This window comes from Crinia signifera, chromosome 7, assembly GCF_055691185.1.
Source record: "Crinia signifera chromosome 7, ASM5569118v1, whole genome shotgun sequence".
In the NCBI taxonomy this organism is placed as follows: Eukaryota; Metazoa; Chordata; class Amphibia; order Anura; family Myobatrachidae; genus Crinia; species Crinia signifera.
Window position 1 is genome coordinate 186,220,701 of NC_139223.1, and position 25,623 is coordinate 186,246,323.

General features: G+C 43.7%; 1 protein-coding gene across 2 annotated transcripts in view; it reads right to left on the minus strand.

Annotated features, from left to right (window-relative positions):
• Positions 1 to 25,623, minus strand: part of ITPRID2 (ITPR interacting domain containing 2) — a 65,728-nt gene that overhangs the window by 32,729 nt on the left and 7,376 nt on the right. For both annotated transcript variants that reach the window (XM_083154691.1, XM_083154690.1), the window contains exons 3-9: positions 23,840 to 23,885; positions 18,423 to 18,478; positions 15,851 to 15,907; positions 12,919 to 12,961; positions 12,727 to 12,825; positions 11,049 to 11,257; positions 8,240 to 8,934 (exon numbers count right to left, since the gene is read on the minus strand). In XM_083154691.1, the coding sequence (XP_083010817.1) occupies positions 8,240 to 8,934; positions 11,049 to 11,257; positions 12,727 to 12,825; positions 12,919 to 12,961; positions 15,851 to 15,907; positions 18,423 to 18,478; positions 23,840 to 23,885 (1,205 nt within the window). The remainder of the gene's footprint in view (positions 1 to 8,239; positions 8,935 to 11,048; positions 11,258 to 12,726; positions 12,826 to 12,918; positions 12,962 to 15,850; positions 15,908 to 18,422; positions 18,479 to 23,839; positions 23,886 to 25,623) is intronic.

Sequence of the window (25,623 nt, forward strand, 5' to 3'; positions counted from 1 at the left end):
CTCCCATCTTAGTCAACGTACCCCTTATTGTGCTGCAAAGCAGGACCTTTGTAGCTTCGGACTTCTTACTCAGTCCCAAACTCTATAAACATACAGGTGCTGACGAGTGGGTGATGCTTACGCCCGAGCGATTTTACTGCATTTCGTTCCAGCTTTACAGTAGCAGTCTTACTTTCTATACGTTCTGTATGGAACAAGACCAGAGAAACCGCTCACGTGACGAAGAAGCTTGAAACCGAGACAGGCGTCTGTTAATGTTGTAGTTTCTTAGAGCGCCTTTTAAAAAAAACGTGTTGCTCCCATTGAACAAGACTTTTGCATTTCCAACAGATGTGCTTGAAAACACCAGCCAAACCTTAACTAGAACTGTAGAAGTGGCTGACTTGTTCTTTTTAGGAAGGGTGGAGTAAGCACTGATAAGAGAGGAAACCAAAATAAAACAATGCTCAATAAGAAATGGGCCAGGGTGTGGGTGGCAGCGAGCGATAAGCAATTTATACCCACAAAGTTGTCAGTTCCGCCTACACTTTGACAGACTGGCTTCAAATTAAAATGACTCACTCCTATATGCGTGATAACGCTGCCGCTGCACAGCTTGGACGGCTTCCCAACGGCAGCAGCTAATATATGAGATCAGACTATTAAAGCTGAACTCTTCTCAGAGACTTTCAGGTGAAACCGTATAGTCATCGTATAATGCCCTGCACGACATACCAGAGGTACAACTAGCAAAAGGGGTTCTTAAAGGCATGCCAGAGACAAAAGGCAGGCACGGTCTATAACGCTTGTATGACGTACAAGGAACGGTTAAAATTAGACGTTGCTTTGTTCCTGAAACAAAGGCACAAGCATCTATTTTATTGGGAAAGCCAATGTTAAAACAATTGCAGGCAGGATGAAGGAGTTTTAAATCAAATGCTCTTCAGACAACATCGTGCAATCAAGTATTAGACGTCACTCCGAGCAAACAAAACAAAAACAAACACTTTTTTATCAGCACCAACAATGCAGAGTAGTATCCAGAAGCCACAATCGTCTCGTCTTTTTTTCAGGCAAATTAACCAATGAATAAATCTGGATGGGATAGGTTATCGGTCAACGGACACCAAGTCTATTACACTGAATGGAACATAAGCGGAGTACACAGTCAAACTTATACCCGCACCCGGGATTTAGACACTGGTCTGCCCAGGAAGCAACACAGCATTTGGCATGGACGTCATATGGGGTGGAGGAGCAGCATGTCCTCACAGGCAGGGATGGAGGCAGCACTTGGAGCCCCATTCACATAGCAAATGCCGGGTCAGTGACCCAGCATTTGCAAGATGAAGCTTCACTCAGCGACCCGGTTGCTGACATCACATGGGGCGGGGCAGCACTTGGCACTGCCTTCTCCCTATAAAATGGGACCGGTACCCATTTACACTGCCCAGCAACCCAGATAAAACCCTTCCTTGATTCCTTGGGTCGGAATGCCGGGTAGCTGGACTCAGGTTTTTCCTGTTGGCGCTTTACACCCCACAGTGACCCAGGTGCGCAGTGGGAAAGGGGTATGGTGTGAACAGGACCCGGTTATCCATTCACATTGCACAGGAACCCTGGTCCGACCCGGGATTAACCCCTTTTCGTAACCCGGGAAATTGAATAAGGCCCTTTGACACCGCACAGAGACCCAGGCTGAAGAGGAAAAAACTCGGGATCAACCCAGGTTATTTTTGCAATGTGAAAGGGGTATAAGCAACATTGTTTCAACACAGAGATATATATCATCCACATTGTATAGTGGGCAGATGTATTAAATTGCTAAAGTGATAAAGTGGAAGGTGATAATGCAGCAGCCAATTAGCTCCTAACTGTCAAGATGCTGGGTTTGGGGGTGACAGTTGGGAGCATACCTGCGGGATGTACAGATATCGTACCAATGTACAATTGTACAGCAGCGTAATATATCGGAACAGGACCATGACTGGGACACCCCATCGTTCAGCATACCCTATTTAAGATTACCATCTTTATTTTTTCGGCTTCGCAGCCGAAAAATGCAGAACAAAAGAAAGTTTTCTTTGTGTTTTACCATAGTATCCTACAATATGCATATACAGTGTGTGTTCCAACACAAACATGGAACCGTACAGGAAATATATACCATACTTCAAAGAGAATACCATTAGATCCCTGGTGGTCCAGTTCAAAAGACTTTAGCAAAAGCCCCAGAATCCCCTACTGGCGGCTGCACTCCATTGAGCAACCGAAGGAACTGAACATGGAGCCTCCTGAGTTTTTAAGGAAAGTGAAGAGCAGCCTGGAAATTCCATTGTTCTGATAGCCATACTGGAATCCTGAGGGTCCAGGAGCAGAACCCAGGGTCTTGTTAATCTGACACCGATGTCCAGATTTGGCCAGGGTGGGCAGCGAGAGGTCTAGAAGAGAAGTCCCCCTCATGACTTCCGAGTAGTCCAGATAGCAGGCAGTGTGGCTGTTGCTCGTCTTCCTGGCAGCTTGGAAGCAGTGGGAAGATGCAGACTTCCTGCTACTGAATACAATGTAATCAGGTGTGAGTACCCTCCAGGTAGATGCAGTGCCCAACGCACACATCCACACAATGCCAGTGCAGGGTAAACCACGGATTGTTTCACCCATCGTTGGACTTTTCTGTTTTTCTACAGAGTGGCTGGTTGGCCAATAAGGGCTTGGGGTGGCGCTAAGGGGCAAATTGGGGGCTGAGCTAAGGGCTCTTTGCCAAACAAAGAAAGAGTGCAGGTTTCCCCCACCCGTGGACCACAAAATGTGCTTGTAATACGAACATTGTTGTATCCATTTTGAAATTTCTTGTCCCCTTTCAGTCTATAGAGGCTATTTTCTCTATTATTATATTAGTAAGGTAACAAATGACTACTATCTAGGTCCCTATCTGCTGCATTTTTTTTGTGTTCATTGTTTTTGTGTTCATTCTAGAACCTGCTCTTCCCTGCCTGGGGTGTCAGTTCCTCTTCCCTGCCTGGGGTGTCAGCCTCTGCTGTGGTTCTGGTCTGTATTTCAGCAGAACTGCATGGGTTGCGGTGCTACATACACAGAGGGTGAACACTACACAGAAAGTGTGGAAATTCTAATAACCATGCACCAAGAACAGAATCTCTGTGTAAGGAACAAATCAAATTATGACCATCCAAAATACACATAGGGCCGGTTCAATGCTAAGAACATAGCTATAGACCGCGGTATTGGCTAATGTTTAACACCCGCTATCAGTTGTTTTGTAACAGTGAGCGGTACAATTAGCTTAAGGTAAAAAAAAAAAAGTGCAGTGCTGCCCCATCTATGGTGACTTTCTCTTTCCCTTTTTAACAAATACATAATTATATAAATTAACCCTCGAATGAATGTGTGCATGTGTTCACAATTGGGGGGGGGGCATATACAATGAGAAATGAGCCATATTGGCCCATTTCCCATTTTTTTCCCGATTTCAATGTTACAAATATTTTAACATTGAACCCTATGGCAAAATCGGGTGCATCGCGTCGGTCGCGTCGCGTGCCATGTTAATGCACCCGATTTTGCCTTTGCCGGCAAAATGGACCTGATTTCAAAGGAAATCGGGTCCATCGGGGGTAATCGTGTACCTTAAGTTAAGGTACACGATTACCCCCGATGGTGGCCATTCTAGGAAACAAGTACCGACTTTTTTGCAAACACAGCCTGTAACATGGCAGTTAAGATGTGATTGGCTGGACGTTTATCTCTCTTTATCAGTCTTGCATTTAGCTCTTAACCCCTTCAGTGGTGGTTTTTTTTTGGGGCACTCTCTCAACTGGGTGAGTTTTTTTATGGGGAGTGCTCCCTTAAATAAAAAAAAAACCCTGGGTCCAAGCAGCGTCGCTGAACTGTCAATCAGCCGCTGCCCGGACCTGCGCCCCGGCACCCCGGCGACTTCAATAGAAAAGCTGCAGGGGAGGGGGGGAGGAGGAGGTGCGGCAGAGGGGAGGGCAGCCGGCTCTAAACAGTGGCAATCCCGAGAATGCCAGACTGGGCACTGAGGCACAGCCCGGAAAGTTATCGGGATTGCCACTGAAGGGGTTAATACATCTGCCCCATTATTCCCTACCACATGCACACATTCATTCGAGGGTTAATTTATATAATTATGTATTTGTTAAAAAGGGAAAGAGAAAGTCACCATGGATGGGGCAGCTAATTGTACCGCTCACTGTTACAAAACAACTGATAGCGGGTGTTAAACATTAGCCAATACCACGGTCTATAGCTATGTTCTTAGCAGACATCCCGAGTGCATGCAATACAGCAAGAGATATCGCCAAGTGTAACGGTCATGAACTCTGAAAGATTATTACATATTTATGAGCAGTCATCTTCTAAACTTCACATTGCCCCGGCGGTCAAATTGGCCATGGGTGACAGCAGTCCGTGGTACAGTACTTCATGTGAACACAGGGAAATACACTAAGCAGCTGGTGTTAAAGCATCTACAGACTCTGTCACAATGCATAGACTGGGAGGGGTTAAATTTATTTTTTAAATGAATTCAGCAGTGTTTTAGTTGCTGTGTTTTGTTGTAGGGTTTACAGTGGGGAAAACAAACAAGGTTCCAAGTAAATATTTGAACTTCAACTTCCTCAGATTACTAGTTCTCAAAGATCACTTATCAGGAGCAAAAACACTGTGCTTTTATATCAGGGGACTAGCCAACCGCTGGGCTGTGTTTAGGGGACGAACTATGCCACTAAGCACCTGGGTAAAAGCAGGGGGGTATTACATGTGCATGGACCCACACAGGCTTCGACTTCCCACATAAAAGTTGTCAGAATTGTTCTCACTGCTTTTAGTAAGGCAGCAAGACTCGTAGGCTTCATCCCGGGGAAATTTAGATACCAACGAGGACTCCGCTGCTTTTATAGATAAACGTTGAAGAGGAAACCTGGAAATAGCCCCATCAGTCCCAACCGGAGAACTTGTGGTTAAAGAAGGAAGAGCCATGCTGTAAGTTAACCAAGATTACAGCCCAGGATGCAAACTCTAAGTTAAATATTAAGTGGTTGATAAGGTTGGTAAGATGTAGGAAGAAGAGAGATAAAGTGTAAAGAGATAAAGTACCAATCAGCTGTCATTTAACATAATCCATAAAATGGCAGTTAGGTGCCGATTTGCTGGTACTCTCTCTCTCTAGACTGTATCAACTCTCCAAGGCTTAGTACATTTCCCCTGAATACCCTTTTAAAATGGCCAAATCAACCTGGGTTATTGCTGTGTTAACCCAGGATGATCTGCGGTCTGAAAGCGCCACAGCCATGTTTCCTGGGTCGAGCAGCCCGGCATTTCAACCAACAGGTTTGCACACTGCTGTGAACCGGGTGGCTGTGCAGTAGAAAAAGGTCAACTAAGTTGAGCAAACCGAGTCCTGTTCACACTAAAAAGAGGAGGCAGTGCTTGGAGACAGCATCAGCTCCAAGCACTGCCTCCTCCCCCGCCCCTTTCCTGATGAGGAGTCTGTGCTCTGCCCCGCCCCCAACTGACGCCAGCAACAAGTTGGGGAGGAGCTCTCAGACCGCAAATGCCAGGTCGCTTCTAGGAGGGACCAGTGACCCGGCATTTGCGGTCTGAAAGGGGTAGAAGTCGGACATCCTCAAATCAGCTAATGGAAGGTTTGAGAATTCACACACACGGAGAAATTGCTCACAGCAACACAGAAGCATCTAACTAGCATTTCATGAAACGCTACAGTGGGAGAAGCTGATTTGATGCTATGGCCAACTGTAGAAGGTTGAATACATTTTTCTATAGTAACCGCTGTCAGAGCTGGTGCGCTAAAAGTATAAAAGACTGTTCGACTAAAATAATCAGTGCGAATAAATCTATACTAATATTGTAAGACCGTTTGGTGTTTGTTTAAAGATGGTGCAAAAACTACTCAAACCAATTTTTAGCAAAGATCCTAGAAATATCCCAATACCAATAAAGTTTGGTTTGGTTATTGCTCATATTTAATAGAGCGTTCCATCTTGTTCCAACAAGTTAAATCTGAGCAATCTCATCATCAAGGCAAGAGATAGACGTTACACCATGCATGCGGCAGGTAGGGGGGAGAGGTGCTTTGTACCCACATTCGCCTGAATGGGATAGGCTACAAAGCAGTCTGTACACAGGGCACAGTGTGATGGCGCTGCTGCCACCAGCAGGTATAACGCTGCCACTCCAGTGACAGGATCCTGACGCCATACAATACAACTATAAACACCTCAAATGAAAATGCTGCAAGAGCAAAATCACTGTGGGCGTAGCCATGGGCAACAGCGAATAAGTAATAATAAAAAAAAATCTAAAATGATCCAAAAATACTGTCATAGAGATGGACTACAAGACATGGGTCTGCTGATAAATCGGTTTTATTCAAAGGAGGTATAGAACAATTAAATGAAAACTGTAGGTATCCTTTCATTTGACTCTCGGGGCCGGCGTTCCTTCCCATTACGTAACTGCAGAAAGCATAATATAGGACAATGTACCCCCAACTACTGATTATTGTAAGGACAGCCCAACGTTTAACCCTTTGAGTGCCAACACTGCTGTGAGCGCCGCTCACAGCAACTTTTTTTTTTTTTTAGGTGCAACATTTAACTAAACTTTAATGAATTGACTGGACTGCATTTGTTTTTATATTAAGAGCAGAGCAGCTGTGAGCGACGCGGGCAATTTTAGCGGATATTTTGAGGAACACTCACAGCAACGTTGGCACTAAAAGGGTTATTGATCAGACGGAGGACTGACCTATGTCAACGGGCCCCGATTCAGAGATGTACACTAAGCTGATACCGCACAGGGAGGCCTGTGCTAGGAGGTGTACTGGGCATGTGCAGCCCTCCACCTTGATAGATGGAACTGTAAAAGTTGCTTGTGTGCACCCCTGCAATTCCATCAGTCTCTGAAGCAGCGCCACAATACAGTCACATTGTCCAAACTTAGCTCCATTATTCACATGAACACTGAGACCACAGCAGTAACACTATACTGTATGAAGGGATTTTATGCACACATTAATCACTTGTTTACTATATACACAGACACTCATGTAAGGGCATAACTACACACAGGAGTGTATAATACACATCTGAATATAGAAATAAAGTCTGACCAATGAAACTTGCAGCTGACTTGTCTAATTTGTTATGGCATCTGCAGCGCTTTACAGCCACTGCATGAACTGAGCACGAGAGACCACCAACGCTGAACGATTCATCTATAAGACATCAGTTCTGGATTCCGCCAGCACCAGTCAGCTGCCTTGAGTTCAGGGAAGACCCAGACAGCATGACAATTAGCTTGCTATTTAAAAGTACTGGAGGCCAGGGGTCCAGCCGCCGAGAAATGTTCTATCTAATGGGTGTTGCAAAACCATGTCTAGTGTTCATTCTAGCACCCGCTATCTTTAAAAACCCAAGCAGTTCCTCTTCCCTGCCTGGGGTGTCGCTGTCTGCAGTAGTGCTTCTAGCACAGTGTGGTCTGTATATCAGCACTGATAAGCAAACCAGACCTGTACTAGAAACACCTCAACAGACAGCAACACCCCAGGCAGAGAACAGGAACTGCATGTTTTTTTTTAAAGATAGCGGGTGCTAGAATGAACACTAATGTCAAATTGGTCCCGGTGTACTCATTGCAAAATTCTCAAAGATAAAAAAAAAAAAAAAAAAACACACCCCCCTCTGAAGGTATTTACATGGAAGCCAAAACACATTGGCAAATTCTGCCCTCTTGATATTTCAAAGGCTAGTAGTAAAATCGTACAGATATTTGTGGAGCGGTTACATAAGTACATATAGGTCACTATAACGATCGATAAATAAATATGTGCGCTATTGGAAGAGAAATAATTTCAAGCTCATCCTTGCTCACTGCAAACATCCATCCTACCTTATAATCCAATACTGCATCCAGCCAAAATTGCAAGAAAAGAATATACATAAAGGACAGTTAGAATGACACGCCAATCAATCACAAATTCATCAAAGTCAACTCCACTAGATTTGAACTATAGGAGAACGTAACATGTAAATATGGGGGATAAGCTTTTCTCCTGCAGGGTGACCACTAGGAACTAGTTTATGGCATAAAACACAGAAGTGCCTGTAAAACTTTACTTAGACACCAATTCAACACTGCTCAAAAAAAAAAAAAAAAAAAATTCCTTTACAAAAATAAAAAAATTGGTATGGCACCAACTTACCTCCTCCAGTTCAAAAGAGTCCTTCGGCTGCATCATGAGGCTCCTTACGGAAGGGTTTGATGCAAATAATTCCTTGTCCGGTGTGGATGTAGGTGGATTGGTTTCTGATGGGTAGTGGTCACATTCCTGATCCGTAGATACACTTAAATCTTTACTAGTAGGGGACTCCGCAATAGAGGATGAATCACAGTCTAGGGCCGTTGAGGAGTCTTCTTGTTTTATGGTGCTGGGGTCCGCTAATGTGTCCAATTTAACTCCATTCTCTTTTGGTAGGGAAGGTATATCAAGACTATTCAAGTCGGAGACAAAAGAATTAGAAGCCTCCTCTTTAACAGTAGCAAGAGGTGGAGAGGTCTTTTTGAATGGTTTTGGAATTTTCTGCTCATTTTTATTGGCTTCATCCTCCTTAGAATTCAGAGACTGCCCCTTGTCATCGAGAGACTGGGCAGCAGGATTAGTTTCCCCCGATGTCCTCGTGTTGCACAAATTGAGCTTGGATAAGGTCTCCATCAGACGGGCTGCAGTCTGGCTAGAAGATCTGGTAAGAGGTGCTGGTTTGGTAGGCTCAACGGTAGCAGAAGTGGTGAGAGATTTCGAGCTTCCTATTCGTTGGAGTGGAGTTCCAGAAACTTGAGAGTACAATGAAGAAAATGCGTTTGCCACATCAGTGAGAACTTTTATCTGACGGAAGCGACCTGTGGAAAGGGACAAGCAAATATTATAAAATAAACCATATCCTTACATTATGAGATGTTCAAAGTATCAGCTAAAAATGCCAGCGTTGCTCCTATTTGTTATAGAAATTCAAATTAAAAAAAAATCTTGTGTAAAAAAGATTTCCTATAGAAGGTTAAATGAGGGAAACAAATTAAACCCACATAAAAAAAAATGAGGTCAAAACACCCTACAAGCAAAAACAGACCACACAGAAAAAATTAAAAATGTCACTTAACACTTTATATAATACAGGTAGACAAAGTTTCTCAAAGTTTGGTAGGATTAAAAACAAATCTTATTGAAAGGTTATATTGTAATTTGAAGGCACATTACCACCTTTATTATAAATATTTAGATGACAATCCAAAAATATAATGAGTTTTTTAAATGACTTTGTTGCTTCAAATATGGGTCTACTAAAACAGAGAAGACATATTTCAAATCTACGGTGTTACTGCCAGATACATTGGGCCAAATTCATAACTGACCACAATTTCAAATTAGCGCAGTGGCCGATATCGACAGACTGTGCACGAGTCTGCTTCTTTTTATCGCTGGCCATCTGGAAGGTGATTATCAGGTAGCTGTCATTTGCGGGTGATCAGTGGTTTTATGAGAGTGCCAAGAAACCACACAGACATGCCTAAGTAAAATGCAGGCGTGCCCAAACATTTTAGGGGAAGTCTTGAGATGCCCGGTCCGGCCACAATCAGCCGGTTTCAATCTATAAGTCCAGGGCTATTCAGAGCCTCCACACACTGGGAAAAATCAATCGATGGTGAGCGGATTACAAATGGATTAGGAAAGAATTGCGCAGCTGCGAATAAATTAATGCCATGCACATCTATTCCCAAGGCGCGATTTCACTCAGGTGGGGAGGTGTTTACCTGATTGCTGGCCGCTGCAAATTAGCAGCTGTGCAATCATGTCTGAATTAGGCCCATTGTAATCATACACCTAGCCTTAATACGCCACTGAGACTAGGGGAATTCCCAAATTTGCATTTTGATTGCAAGGAGACAAGAGCGGAACTTGGAATGAAAAAAATAAAAAAAAAAGTCATGGCAGTTATACCATGGCATGTCATACAGTAACAGATATACAGAGGTCACATAAAATAAATCTGTGCAGTTTCACGAATTGCTTTAGTTAAGTGGCAACAAAATGCAAATTCAGGTAAAGGCTATGCTAGACGCAAACCTAGTTGCATAGAAACAAGCGCAATCTCGGCTGTTTGGCGTTACGGCAACAACGTATGAAGACACAACTGTCCATTAGAAAATTTACAAATTGGGAGATTTTTACTTTTCAAATGTATTTTGGAATTTCAGACATTCCAAAATCAGTTTTTTTGTAGAAATAATGGTGTATTTCCATCTGAACAGCTAAGGCCACAAAGACAGTGTGTGCCAATGGGATGACAGCACTCCGCTTCAAATATATATAAAACAATAAAAAAAGATTTGGGGGGGCGGGGAGCAACCAGTTTGTCCAATCAGAGACAGGAGGACATTACAAATATTACAAACCATAGGACATCATTAGAACTTGGGGCCCCTTCAGAATTCAGCAGTTTTTAAATTTGAAAATCGTGTAACAGTATTTCAAATAGATGGAGGCACCGATAGGCATAAGCCATGGGTGCACATTCCCGACACGGCACCAGGGTTTCTTACAGCGGTACAAAGGTCTTCTACACAATCAGCTGGCTCTAATGCTGTTCAGAAACCACAGTGAAGCGAATGGCTTAGCGTAAACAAGGAAAAGCATTTAATTCAATTAAAAAGACTGAATTTTGGCAGCGTTGCCTCTGAAGAATTTAACTGTACCCAACCAGAATGACACGAACGCCAAGAGGGCCTGGAATTTTAAAACAACAAAGCTCTATTCAGTCAGCAGATACAATTGTGCATGCAAAAAGCACTTGTAGGCTTATATGGCATTTATATGGACTTATATATACAACCAAGACTTTTAAAGCAACAATGCAAAAAAAAAAAAAAAAAAAGATATTAAAAAACAGGAAACCAAGCAAGGCCTAAAACAGAAGCAAAGAACCATACAGAGCAAGCAGAAGTCTTAGGACACGTACTTGTTAAGGCATAGTTTGGGTTCTCCACCTCCAAACGTTGCATTTGTGCATTTAAAAATACTTTGATATCGATCCCGTTGGCGAAGGAAGAGCCGTTGAAAAACCTCGATGGTATTTTGGAAGCAATGTCTGGCTCATCTCTACCAAATCCAAGGTTGTAAAGAATTTCCTCGGGATCCTCTTCATAAAGATCTAACAATTCTGAAACACTAAAAAAAAAAAAAAAAGTAAAGATTAATATATAAAAGCATACAGTGTGGCATTGTAATAAATGTTTACAGGTTTGTAATCATATCATTTCAGAAAAAATAACCTAGAAAAAAAAAAATATGACTTCAATGGAACGTTGGTGGAATCTGACCAATGACAGCCGACCACCTTATAAAAAGCAGCACAAATTCACTTAACCAATATGTACTGGCCAAGACCACCACGTTCTAATAAATTCATATAGCACCACCAATATTACAATGCTGCATGGAAAATATTTGCCCCATGGAGATTATAGCCTTAACACCATAACGCTCTAGTTGATATGCAGTAGGGTAGGTTTAAGTCTGCAGGTGTTCGGTTTTTTGGAGTGAGGGATGAAACTGCATCAACACAAAGAAAACCTCTGCAATAATGAGGACCCATTGGTTTCAGGCAGCAATGCTACCATTCTACCCACATGCATTTCTAACTTTAAACATGATGGTGTATCAGTCATATTGTTAAAGTACAGCTTACACTTCAATATCATGGAGAGGAAGACACTGGTGACCATAGAAATGTCCTGTGTAGCATTTGTACTGCCGAAAAATCATTTGTACTAGCCCTGAAAACCACCACTAGTCAGAATAAACCAGGTCAGCATTGGTAGCACAGTTGGTGTAGTGGTTAGCATTACTGCCTCACAGCACTGAGGGTTGGGGTCGCTGACCACCAATCTGGGTGGCATTTCTACGGTCTACCTATGCTTGTGTGGGTTTCCTCTGGGTATTCCAGTTCCCTGCCACTATTCAACTGGTTTCCAACAAAACCGAACCCTAATGTAAGTGTGTTTGTAGGGGTCTCTATTTTTTTACAGTTTCTTATATAGCGCAGCATATTCCATTGCGCGTTCCAATTGGAAAATAACAGACACAGAGGTAGTAGGGCCCTGCTCGCAAGCTTGTGTCTATGTTGTAGGTAATATAGATCGAAAACTCCACTGGGGCAGGGACTGATGCGATTGGCCAAATATTCTCGGTAAAGCGCTGGGGAATGAGAGCATGATTTAAATAACTGTAAATAAAGGCCACCAAGACACACGAGGAATGAGCATCATCATTGCAACGGCGTAAGACTTCCACTCAGGGTAAAAAAAAAAAAGTTTACATAATTTAACAATCAAAACAGCCATTGTGTGGGAGAAGTTATTTTTAGACTAGAAACATTTTTATGGGAGAAAAACTTTCCAGAACAGAAGACTACACTGGTACAAATTAAGCATCAGAATAGAAATGTACAATTGTCAACACAGGAAATGCTTTTACAAGCTCAGAACAAAAATAAACGCAGTTACAATTTTAGGCACGGGAAGACTAAACCCAATCCTAGTTTCCTTGCAGCATTCCATAGACAAGAAAAAAAAAAGAATTCTTGATTTGACAACGTCTTCACCTTTAATAAAGGGCCAAAGAAGCAGCCGCCTTACCTGGATACAGTTGTGCTGCTTTTCCCAGATCCCGTCGAATTCATACTTCTCCCTTTCTGGTGAAACTGGAATCTTCGATCTTTCGCCAACATGACATTGCTTTAAAGCAGAAAAACACAAGTGTGAACAATGAGAATTCTATCAGCTTGAAGAGTGAGGAGGATAAAGGGAAAAAAAAAGTCTGATACTTACAAAGGGGGCTCCATCGGCAAGTTCCTTTGATGGAGATGATTAGCTAGAGACAATAGAAGAAGAGAAAAGAAATTAGTCACTCTGCCGTTACTATAGATACCTGCAATTTAAAAAAAATTCGCTGGCAAGGGATCAGTTCACAATACTTTCTATAAATGCCCAACCTGTCAGATTTGTAGATACATGCCACTTATAAAATTCTTTTACAGATTTGTAACAATTAGCAGCAGCTGCGGTGGCAGCATCATCCACGGGACACGTCTTAAATCCCCGAATAGTCCGCTTTTGTTTCAGAAATAAATCCTGTTATTGATTTAACAAACATTAAATTCCTTCTTGCAGAATAATGCATAGCACGCACGCATTAATCTTCTTTAACACTGTTAATAACTTGCGTGTCAATACACGTGTGCTTTTTTACAGGCCCTGCATATGTAAACCGCTTTCATGTTAAACTATGTATATGGAAGTATTTAACGAGTACAGTAACCGTGCCACAAAGCTCGTGTTAAGACGCAAAAGCAGAGAGAATCAGAACTGAGTAACAAAGATCAATTTCTGGTAAATTCTAAACCGATTAGAACACAAATGGTAAACCGGAAGTTTAGGATCTAGAAAAGAAATCCAAAAAAAGATTTTTTTTTAAATTGGGCAATTCAATTGTTGCCCCGATATTTATTTTCCATGCTAAAGGCCTGGCAAGCTGCGGCTACCGCACCCAGCCTTTGCAACCAGTCGCGTCACCATACATTAAGCGGAACACGGCACAACTCTCAGGAGGTTCTGAGCAGAAACCCATAAGTGCGGCCTTGGGGCTGATCAGTCAAATAAACTGAATAGCTAACAATTGAATCACCCCCAGAATATACAGGGCACTCCTTCAGGACCAGAATCTAGCTTCATCTAGCTACCGGGATCTTAAATAGTGCGCTGTCGACAACTAAGGGTGAAATATACTAAGCCTTGGAGAGTGATAAACCACCAACCAAACCAGCCCCATAACTATCATTTTTCAAACGGCTGGTAACATGGCAGTTAGGGGCCGATTGGATAGCACTTTATCACTCTCCATTTTATCACTTTTCAAGCTTAGTACATCTTGCCCTTTAAGTGGTCACTTAAGAAATTTGTTTCATTCCTACATTTATTTATGTTTTGTAACGCAGACTGTATTGAAAGGTTTCAGACTAAGGGCCAGATGTATCAAGCTTCAAAAAGTGATAAAATGGAGAGTGATAAGCAACCAGCCAATCAGCTCCTACCTGACATGTTACAGGCTGGGTTTGCAAAATTACAGCAAGGAGCTGATTGGCTGGCTGATTATCACTCCCCACTTGATCACTTTTTGAAGTTGGTTACATCTGGCCCTTTACCTGTATAAAGAAACCCATGTAAGCGCAGCACAAGTTGCTTAGACGATCAGCAAATCATCACTGCCAAACGAAAAATTCCCATAATGCAGTGCGTAAGGTAAAGCTGGCACCTCAGGACACCTTTAGCTGCATAACTGGCTTCAAGTACTTGTACGGCACATAAAAATAACTGGGTGCTAGGGTCCAAGATCATTAGTCCCATAGCCAATTTGCATATCTCCCTTAAGAAAACAGAAGCATCTATTAACTCGCCCATGCCAGCCTCTTGTCTAAACAAGCAACTGAATACTAGGATTTAAAAAAGGGATAGAAGAACTATTAAAAACTAGTCACATAAACCTTAACTGAAATGGTGCGGCACCTGTAAGGTTGCTAGGAAGTTAAGTCCGCACACAAAAGGAACAAAATTGACAGATCTGGTTCTTGTGCTAATACACAAACCAAACAGCCTCCAAGACGCACCGTCCATTACAACACAGCAAAGCTGTTGAGGCTTTCCTCCCTCCTTACGGCTCTGTGCTATGTCCGAGCTTGCCGCAACTTGCAGCAGCAGGCGATCAGTCTGTACATGAAGCACGCTAGTGTTCGTTACTGTATTTGCGTTGCAGACGGTCTAAACCAGACACACTAAACAGAAACTTTATTCTTAGCATTGGAATACAATGTAAAGCAAAGACAAGCGATTCATCAGGGCGAGTTTACGAGGCAGACAAGTGCAGCGACAGCCAATAAAAGCACAAATAAATCTGTTAATACAGATGAAGATACTGATAAGCAATAAGTTTCTTCTTGCGTTAAAAAAAATTATTTCTGGGACACATTGAATTCTTGTAGGATTCTGGATCCGAAGCAAAAAAATAAAAACCTCAAGTCAACCCTCAGGACAGTGTGCACACGTTATATCAGTCTTCAAAGACTGACAGTCCAACCAGGCACTGGCTGAATTTTAAACGCAAGATCACTACGACTGAATAAGAACAGCTAAGAGTCACATGACATTGTCGCTACTGCTGTTTAGGTCTCCAATAATCCCACCGCCCGCGTTAAAAGTCCGTCGTGTTACAACACACAGTTGTATATCGCTCAGACAAATCATGCAGTTTAGCGTAGGCTGCAAGTGTGTTCTGAGCACAGGCTACAAAGGCTGAACTACATTAAGGCACAAGGTACATGTCTGTACAGGAGTCAGGATTTCATACTATAAAAGGTTAAACCTATTAACAAGCATAATGTGTGGAGTATGACTATGTCATGTTGTACAATTACACCCTTACGGGTTGCGCAAAACAAGGAATATTCATGGTAATTATAACTAGTCAACAGAAACTTAATATGTGGCACCTCAAGTCTCTTGCTACAAATTCAAAGAGCTGTTCCGCGTCCCATTCTAGAAAGCGTTACCCCTCGTTGACAGCTCCAAGTGCTACACTACTCGACTCAATAGGATTCCTGATAACTTTCTTTTGAAGTTTGCAACGGTTGCATCCACATACTAAAAGCCTGGCCAGTAACACATACAGGCTGTAACACTACTTAGCAAATTGGCATTATATACTGACCTTCGGCTCCGAGGGACAAGTCATCTTCAAAACTGCTGCCATTTTTTAAAACCATTCCTAGGAGAGAAAAAGCCGAAGTGATCACTTGGCCAGAAGTGCCACATGTTTTTCCTTGTTACCGTATCAGATGCCTGCAGCGTACTGAAGGTCAGTGTTCAGCTAAACTAAGCGTAGTTCAAACAAGACCAGAAAAAAAAAAAAAAAACCTGACTGCTCATGTAATATGTTTCACTTCCGTATTGCAAAAGCTCAAGTGTAAAGAGAGAGAGAAAAAAAAAAAAAAACAATGTATATTCCTGTCTGTTACTTTTACTGTATTTCTATCTGAAAACGGTTTGGAAAATTAAACAGGTGTGTCAGTTCTCAGAGAGTACAAAGGCTGCTCCGTGGCCAGCATTCGGTTGTGGGGAAAAAGGGGAATTGTGCACCTAGATTTACTAATGCTTTAGGTTTGCACAGAGTTAATTGTTGCAAGGTGAATTATTTGTACAATAAACCTAACTATGGGCCTTAATCTAGTTCACTCAGACAAAATCCTTCATAGATGGACAAAATCATGTGCACTGCAGGTGGGGCAGATGTTACTTGTGCAGAGAGAGAATTAGATTTGGGTGGGGTTTTACTTCAAAGTGAGATCTATATTGCAGTGCAAAAATAAAGCAGTCAGTATTTACCCTGCACAGAAACAAAATAACTCACACAAATCTAATTCTCTGCACATTTTACATCTGCCCCCCTGCAGTGCACATGGTTTTGTCCATCTAAGAAGGATTTTGTCAGAAAGAGTGAACTAGAATAAGGCCCTACGTACACAGTTTTTCTATAGCGTTTAAAACGTGAAAAAAAAAAAAAAAAAACACTTCATAGATTGGAGGGTGTTCAAAAGAAGCAACAGAATTAACTTTGCTTTAACCCTTTGAGTGCCAAAGTTGCTGAGAGAGATGTGCAAAATATCCGCAAGAAATGCAAAGCGACTGTTCTTTTTTATGGGCGCAATATTTATCTGACCTTCAATTGCTGTAATTGACTTCAGATCATTTGCCGGCAGTAACAAAAATAATCGGTTATTCCTTGACTGCAGTCCTGGAATTTTTTAGCGGATATTTTGAACATCTCTCACAGAAATGCTGGCACTCAAAGGGTTAAGGAAAATAAAAAATTTTCGGATAAGCCTGGAGCGCTTATAGAATACTGCAGAAAACTATTATCTATCCAACACCGTACACTGTGCAGGCGGTCTAACGCCCCGTACACACTATGCGATACCGCCAACAATAGTGGAAGAGCCGCGAAAGAGGACAGTTCGCACTTAAAACCGCTGAACGATAACGTTCAGTGGCGCCACCAGGACCAGTTGCTGCTGATATTGTCAGGTGAGACTGCATGTTCAGTAAGGGGTTATCGTTAATGATCCGTGGAAGCGCGCATCATTAACGATATAGTGTTAACGTCATCATGCATATCATCTGCCCTTATCGCATAGTGTGTAACCAGCTTTAAGGTCACTGGCTTGTTTTAGCATTTCAGTAATTGGAGCATTAATTAGTATTTGTAAAAGGATCATTCCTATAGTGACATAATAGGTGACAGCCTTTAAGAGTGTTGCTGCATGTAATGGGTATACACATGGGTATATGTGCACGGACATTGGCAGTCATGGCCCAATGACATTACCAGACATACAAGCTTAGCACATTAGAGGAAAAACCATTTGTACTGGTTGCATCAACATCTGGGGTGGGGAATTGAAGCCAGCATAACGGGTGTGTTTTGCCATTCGGGGTTGGCAAATAGTGTCCATCTACATATCAAGTTATGTCTTGCACCCCCATAGAGGTGTCCAGGGAAACATGTGATGACAGTATACCCATAACTGGGCGAATGCAGCAGGACACTGTGGTTATACCCAGAGGCACATTGTCAGAAACAGAATTCCTGCGTACTGTATAAATGCAATTAAATTTCACTAGGAGCCGCGAATGGCGATTTACTGCAGTGTACCTTACCATAGACCAGTGGTAGCCAGTGACCAGTGGTAGCCAACCCTAGCCCTCGAGAGCTACCAACAGTTCACATTTTCCAGACAACCTAGCTGCTGCACTCATTAATCACTGACACATTATAAAAGATCCACAGATGGAGCTAATTAGCTCACTTGTGATTCTTTGAGGAGACCTGCAAAACATGCACTGTTGGTAGCTCTCGAGGACTAGGGTTGGCTACCCCAGCCATAGAGAATAAGCTTAGTATTTTGCCATCTCTGTAGGACTTTAAACACAAGTTTCTTACTCATCGGTAAAAACACTAGAGTAGAATAGTCCTGGGGGGGGGGGGGGGGTCTTGTTCATCGTTACTTGGTGAATGAGGGGCTTGTGATAAGTAATTTCCTTTTCAAAAACATAGCTGGGATACAATATTCTAGAAGTGTTGATCAGGGTGTGGGATAATCTACACCTGTTCTAGCGTTTTAAACTAGTTCAACTTTACAATCGCTTTGTACAAAACGCTGTACAAACAGTTTCCATTAAGTGCCAGGTCATTGAACTTCTCTCGCAGCAAGCAGATCACTTACCCTTCGGAAAGCCCAGCAGGTTGCTCTGATCGTCCAGGGAGGCCCCCAGTGGCGTTCTGAAAGTCACATAATTCTGCAATTTAGTCTGATACTCCAGAAAATGGTTTCACATTGTTTCTTTGGAACGCAACTATAAAACGGGTGGAGGTCCATTTTTCTCAAACTTAAAAACAATCCATGTATACCTTCACAGGTATACGCGTCCGCTCGCCACGCTTCAGGCTCGGTGCGCTCGGCACACTTTATATTCTCAACTCCACGCCGACGTGGATAGTAGGGGTATGAAAAGGTCGGAGGACGTATACCGCCGCCCCTCGCGGGCTCGCTGCGCTCGCCACGCTTCGGGTTGGCGTCAATCGTGGGGTGACGCTCACAATGGGGTTGCGTAACCCATGACGGGGCCATATACAATGTGAAATGGGTCATATTGGCCAATTTCACATGGTTTCCTATGTAAAATGGACTTAATCAAGTCCATCTCATCTTGTGCCATTATAATGGCACAAGACCGACGCGATGCTCCCGATTTCAATGTTAAAAATATTTTAACATTGAAGCCTATGGCAAAATCGCGGGCATCGCGTCGGGGGCCATGTTAATGCACGCGACCGACGCGATGCCCCCGATTTAGCCTTTTGTCTGCAAAATGGACCTGATTTCAAAGGAAATTGGGTCCATCGCGGGCATCGTGTACCTTAACTTTAAGGTACACGATGCCCGCGATTGTGGCCGTGCTAGGAAACGAGTACCAAAATGTTTTTTGTTTTACATTTTACTGACCCTTAATTGAAACATAAGCAACACTACTTTCCAGTTGATTGAGTGTGATGGAATTTGACATTGCTTAACAAATAGAAGTGCAAACTGCAACGGTCTTCTCCTGTGACATCATGACAAGGAGAGATCAGATCCAAGCACAAGATAATAAGGGGCAAATGCAGGGATGGGGGACTTTTGGCCCCCCATCTATTGTTGAACTACACATCCCAGCATGCCCTGTAACAGTTTTAGCATGGCCAAATAGTAAAACTATTGCAGGGCATGCTGGGATGTGTAGTTCAACAACAGCTGGAGGACCAAATGTTCCCCCATTCCTTAGCTAATGACCGTTATCAGAGACATTCGTCATAAGGCCACAAACCCACTAGTGTTATTTCCTTGCATTTGCCAACACTGCTGCTGCCATTTTTATTTTATACACAAATAATAGTTCTATTAACATACATTGGCCTCATATCTGCCGAACCGATGTACAGAGAAAACATCAGAAGACAATTTACAGGAATTATTCGGAGAAAAAGGGGGCGAAAAAAATTGGACCGCCATGTTTAAATGGCTCATTCCCTTACCAGATGGGGAGGGTAAAACTTGCGAAAACAGATGCGAAACCTTTTCATTTATCCTAGCACCTTATACCCTTTGGGGTACGGGTCATAGGGTTGACCAATATTACGTTGACATGCATTGGGTGGACCATTGAAGGTTGACATGGTTTAGCCCCTTGAGTGGCGGGTTTTGCTAGAGGTGGAGGTGATGGCGGGGGGGGGGGGGGGGCTAGAGGTGGTGCACAGCTGGAGGCACCACTGGCACACACCTACTGCGGCGTAATATGCCAGGAAATATTCCGGGACCGCCCGCTTCCGCAACACAGCTGATCCTGGGAATACCACTCAAGTGATTAAGTCAACACGTGATATAGGTCAGCATGCCTAAGGTCGACATGGTTAGAAAGTTGACACAAGCATTAGGTAGACAATGGCGAGGTCGACATGAATTTTACTTTTTCAAAGTGTGCCGCTGTGGTCGCCATGCATTGGGCACGAAGCCTCGCTAAGCTTGGCACACTATACTATTCTCTAGTGGATGGTAGGGCATGAAATACTGTCTGCCGGCACATGTCGGCTATAAAAAAAAAAAAAGAAGTGAAAAACATGTCGACCTTTTGACTGTCGACCTAGCCATTGTCAACATATTCTTGTGTCAACCTTCCAACCATGTCGACCCAATGCATGTCGTCTCAATGACTGTATACCCCCTATGATCACATGAAGAGTTCGCACTGTGCAGGCAGATCAGCCGCACATGAGAACTACAGGGAAGTGCAAGCTGCAGCTAGTTTGGACAGATCAGAACAATTGGTCAAGATAGGATATGTTGACATACTGTTCTAGATAAGTTTCTATAGAAAAGTTCTTAGAACTAGCCACAGATAAATCACCCCCGTCTTATTCTTTTATGTAACTTAATGTGATAAGTAAACGTTCATTGTGAAAGGCAGATAACAGTGAAGCCAGGACTGAACAGTGTACCCCTATTACACGAAAATCCCGGATCCGACCCGATGTTTGGAACACTGTTCCAATCCGGGATTTTTTTTATTTAAACTGCAGTGCAGACCCGCAGTGTAAATGGGTGAGGCAATTGGATATTACATCATCTCCAAGCACCAGGACCGCCGATCGCCATGCTGGGGGCAAGCCCAGCACCAATGTAAGCTGCTGGGCTGCCCCCCAGCCTCCGTGCACCGCTGGGCTGCCCCCCAGCCTCCGTGCACCGCTGGGCTGCCCCCCAGCCTCCGTGCACCGCTGGGCTGCCCCCCAGCCTCCGTGCACCGCTGGGCTGCCCCCCAGCCTCCGTGCACCGCTGGGCTGCCCCCCAGCCTCCGTGCACCGCTGGGCTGCCCCCCAGCCTCCGTGCACCGCTGGGCTGCCCCCCAGCCTCCGTGCACCGCTGGGCTGCCCCCCACTCCCACCATGAGGCGAATGGATGCCGCACACAGGCATCCATTCACCTCCTTCCTGCCTCCGCTGCTGTCTGCGCCCCCCGCCCAACCTCCATACTTACAGCAGGACGCTGCAGTGAGGAGGTTGGGCTCCCCCAGTGCTGTAAATGGGAGCCGGGTCAGAAGAACAGGGATACCCAGGACCAGGGTAGGATTCACGGAGAAATGGACCAGTGTTTTTTTTTTCAGCTACCCCTTTTACACAGATGCTGACCCAGGTCCATGAGGCAAAAACCCGGGTTATTGCCTCGGTGTAAAAGGGGTATTAAAGACAGACTAAAAAAGGGGCCGGTTCTAATAAAAAAGAAAAAGATTTATAGGCATAGAAAACTAGCAGGAAACATTCAAATTAGTATTAGAGCGGACCACCAGGCCTGATATACAATTTCATTACTGTGGTCCAACACTGAGAAACCTATGCACTGTATAAGCAAATTTGAAGCTTAGGTCTCACTACGGTCAGGCAGAACAGAAAATAACGAATTACATCATAGAGGATTGATGGCCATCTATAATGGACACACACCATTCCTACTTCCAGGCTGGTTACTGAGGGCTGTTTGGCATAAACTTGCACTATTAGTGTTCCCGCTAGGCTGTTTTAGCGGGGCGCTGCGCCCTGCCCGATTTTTAAAGGGCAAAATGCGCCCTGCCCGTCTCGCAGCGCCCCGCTAAAACAGCCTCACGGGGAAGCCCAGCGTCGCCGTTGACGGCGATGCCTGGCGCTTCCCCGGCAGCACAGTGTATTCGGAGGGGCCGGGCCCGCCCCCTTTGATGACAATGTCGGCCCAAACACGCCTCTTTCATTACGGCGGTGGCCCAGGCACGCCCCCTTCATGACGTCGGTGGCCCGGGCACGCCCCTTTCATGACGTCGGTGACCCGGGCACGCCCCCTTCATGACGTCGGTGGCCCGGGCACGCCCCCAGCCCGGTGTCACTCCTAGAGTGAACACTACACTATGCCACTTCGTGGTTTGGTCAGGGTAGGATTAGGGATAGGACTTGCCATAAAATGCATTACCAGAGAAATAAATACAGCTGCAATTCATAATACTGAGATGTAGTATCGCTATACCCAGGCTAGGTCACTCAAGCCTGCAGTATATTTCTGGTCTTCACCTGTATTCTCTCATCAGAGAACACTGGCCATGACCGATCGCTCAGCACACATCGCTGGTGGCATCGCTGTGTGCCGCACGTTCGCTCAGCACAATAAGGCACAGTGCTCTGTGGGTATGGGGCATTAGTTTTTCGTATGCCATATGGTATATGTTGCTAGTTTAGGGTTTCAACATCAACCAACTCTCTACATTAAAAAAAAAAAAAAACTACTCTTGTTTTTTGTTGAGTGATTTTTTTCCTCACTAATACTGCTTTCACATTGCAGAAATGGGTAATGACACGGTATTCTTAAATGGGACTTTAAAACGGGTCTGAGCCTTGAGACCTTTCACATTGCAGGTGAAAACAGTTTTAAAAATCATTTAATACCTTTCAAAATTCAACCCATTTAACCCCCAAGGGACACGTTTCAAGCCATTGAAATAGAGCCATTCACACTGCCTAAAAAACGGCTTTAAAACGTGTAGAACTCTGCTTGTTAACCGTGTTGAAATACCGGTTATCTTTAACCGGTAAATCAACTTTGGCACTTTCACATTGCAGCCTTAAACATTTTAAAATGGGAAAAAAACGGCAATATACCGTTTTAAAAGTGCGATGTGAAAGGGGTATAATTCACTGGGTGCCAGTCTCCCGCCGATACAATGATATATGTATCTTAATTATTGCTAAACCAAAACGCTCATCATTTTCATGGGATAATGAACACCTACTGTACTTACCACATACATAGAGCTATCACATCGCATGGTTAACCCTTTGAGCGCCAAGTGAATTTGTCAAAATTGGTGAGAGAATTGCCAAGCAAACATTTGGCAAGAACGACCTGTAACATTTACTTACATAGGAAATATAATCTTTTTTCACACAAACATTGTTTATTTGAATTTATATAACCAACGTGAGCGACGCTGGCATATTTTAACAAATATTTTGCGCATCTAAGAGATGTTGGAACGCAAAGGTTTAATTGAGGCTGGTGACAGCTTCCACACAGTTTAAACTCTGAAGCAAACGGAGCATAAATGTAATCTTTTTTTTGCAGATTTTTAACCCTTTGGGTGCCAACATCTGTGAGCGATGTTCAAAACATCCACAAAAAAATTCCAGCACCACTAACATTTGTTTTTATATAAATTCAAAATAAAAATGTGTCAAAAGATGATATTTTCTTATATAAAGGTAAACATCACTGGTCATTATGAGTAATAAGAAAAGGTTTGCTTGCCAATTTTCACACCTATTTGGACAAATTTACTTGGCACACAAATGGTTAAGAGCATAGAAGACATACAAATGATCGGAATTCCAGACAGGCGATCCGATGGGGTGAGGTTTGCGTGTGCTCCAATAAGCTTTCTTTGCTGGTTGCAGATTACAAATAACTAGTTATGCAATGCTTTTTAATTTACTAGGAAATGGGAAGTGAAACCATTAGATCATGTGACCAATTGAAGTATATTTAAAAAAAAAAAAAAACATTATATTTTCTACAGAGAAAGTCATCCTTACCTACAGTCATTCAGCCATATCGCAATCTTTTCATTGGGTATATTTCCTGTAAGAGGAAAAAACACATTTAAATCAATATGCTACATATGGTAAGAGGTCAGGAAGTCATGACGCCACACCTCATAAAATAATCTTGCTGGTGCACTACCCTTATCTAGAGAGGTCATTACTGAACATACACCTACACAGACCTGACATTAAAGCTGCAATTTAGAAGACAACAGGTTTTAATACGATAATTAAGAACCTAGATCAGCATCTGATTTAATCATACAGTCTACAGTAGTTCAGATAGGTCACCACTGCTCGCCGAGAGATTGCTCATGGTTGCCTGGATTTATCATTATCCATGTCATACAGGATATTTTGTAACAGACACACACGACCCTTTCACATTGCAAATGCCGGGTCACACACAGGATTTGGACATAGGTCTGTCCCGGGAGCGACAAGGAGAAGCTCGCCAGGTCGCTGGCGGCATCACGGGATGGTAGTGGTGCTTGGAGCTGCCACTGCATCCTCCCTATACTGTGAACGGAACCCGGGTCACTCGACCCGGGTTACCCGTTCACATTGCCCGGCAAATGGTCCCACCAGAGTAAAACCTTCTTCCTGGACCCGGGATTTTTCAAAAGGCCCTTTCACACCACTTATACCCCATTCACACCAGAAATGCAGGGACAAACCCGGGAATTCAGTTCCCGGGACAAGCAGGGACATTCCCGGGTTTGGACCCATTCACACCAGAAATGTCCCTGCATTTTCTGGTGTGAGAAGGGGGCGGGAAGGAGGCCGGCATGAGGTGGGGAGGAGGCGGGCAGTCTGCGGCGGAGGTGGGGAGAATACTCACCCCGGTTGCTGGTCCTCCGTGCAGGTCAGGGATCCACACAGGAGGTGGCGCAAATGACGGAACAGGCTGCGGATGATGACGCAGCTCTCCGGCGTCCTAACTGCCGGAGAGCTGCGTCATCATCATCCACCGGCTGTCCCGTCATTTGCGCCCGCCGCCTGCGTGGATTCCCGTCCAGACAGCACACCGAGGACACAGCAACCCGCACACCGAGGATACGGCCAGGTCCCCGGGTTGAACCCGGGAACAACCCTGGTAGCCAGGTTGAAATTTGCCCGGGATTTTGTCCCGGGAACCTTTCACACCAGCGCTAGTACCGGGTTGTTCCTGGACTCAACCCGGGAATTTAGGCTGGTGTGAATGGGGTAACAGTGACCCGCTGCGACCCAGCAACAACCCGGTCGGACCCGGAAAGGTGTACTATAGGTAAATTTATGAAGGTGAAATTTCTATTGAAAATCGAATCTGGTTGCTATGGGCAACATCCCATCTTCAATAGCAATCCCATCTTAATAAATTTACCCCTAATTGTCCTATTTGTAAAGTTCTATTGAGTTTGCCGCTGTATAAAGAAGTGTTATTAAATAAGTAGGTGCACTGTGGTTTTATATGGAGTCCATCTTCCATATTATCAGGAAGTTATACTGAGTAAGAAGGGTTTCTATCGGTGGTAAAAGTGATACTGCTAACTTCCATCTCTACATTTTAATACGGTATGTACTATTTGCCAGATGTGGTTGTATTGCAGGTGAATGCTGCAAAGTTGGTTTCTGATGAGGCATGGTCCGACATTGCGGCATTCAGATATATTTATAGTACATTGTGTCATCTCTGTACAGAAACTTGAGCTGTAAAAGGATTTCAAGATCATTGCCTATTGCCAAACAAAGCAATCTTCCAAATTATTCTTTGAACTACCAGAAGACACCCAAAC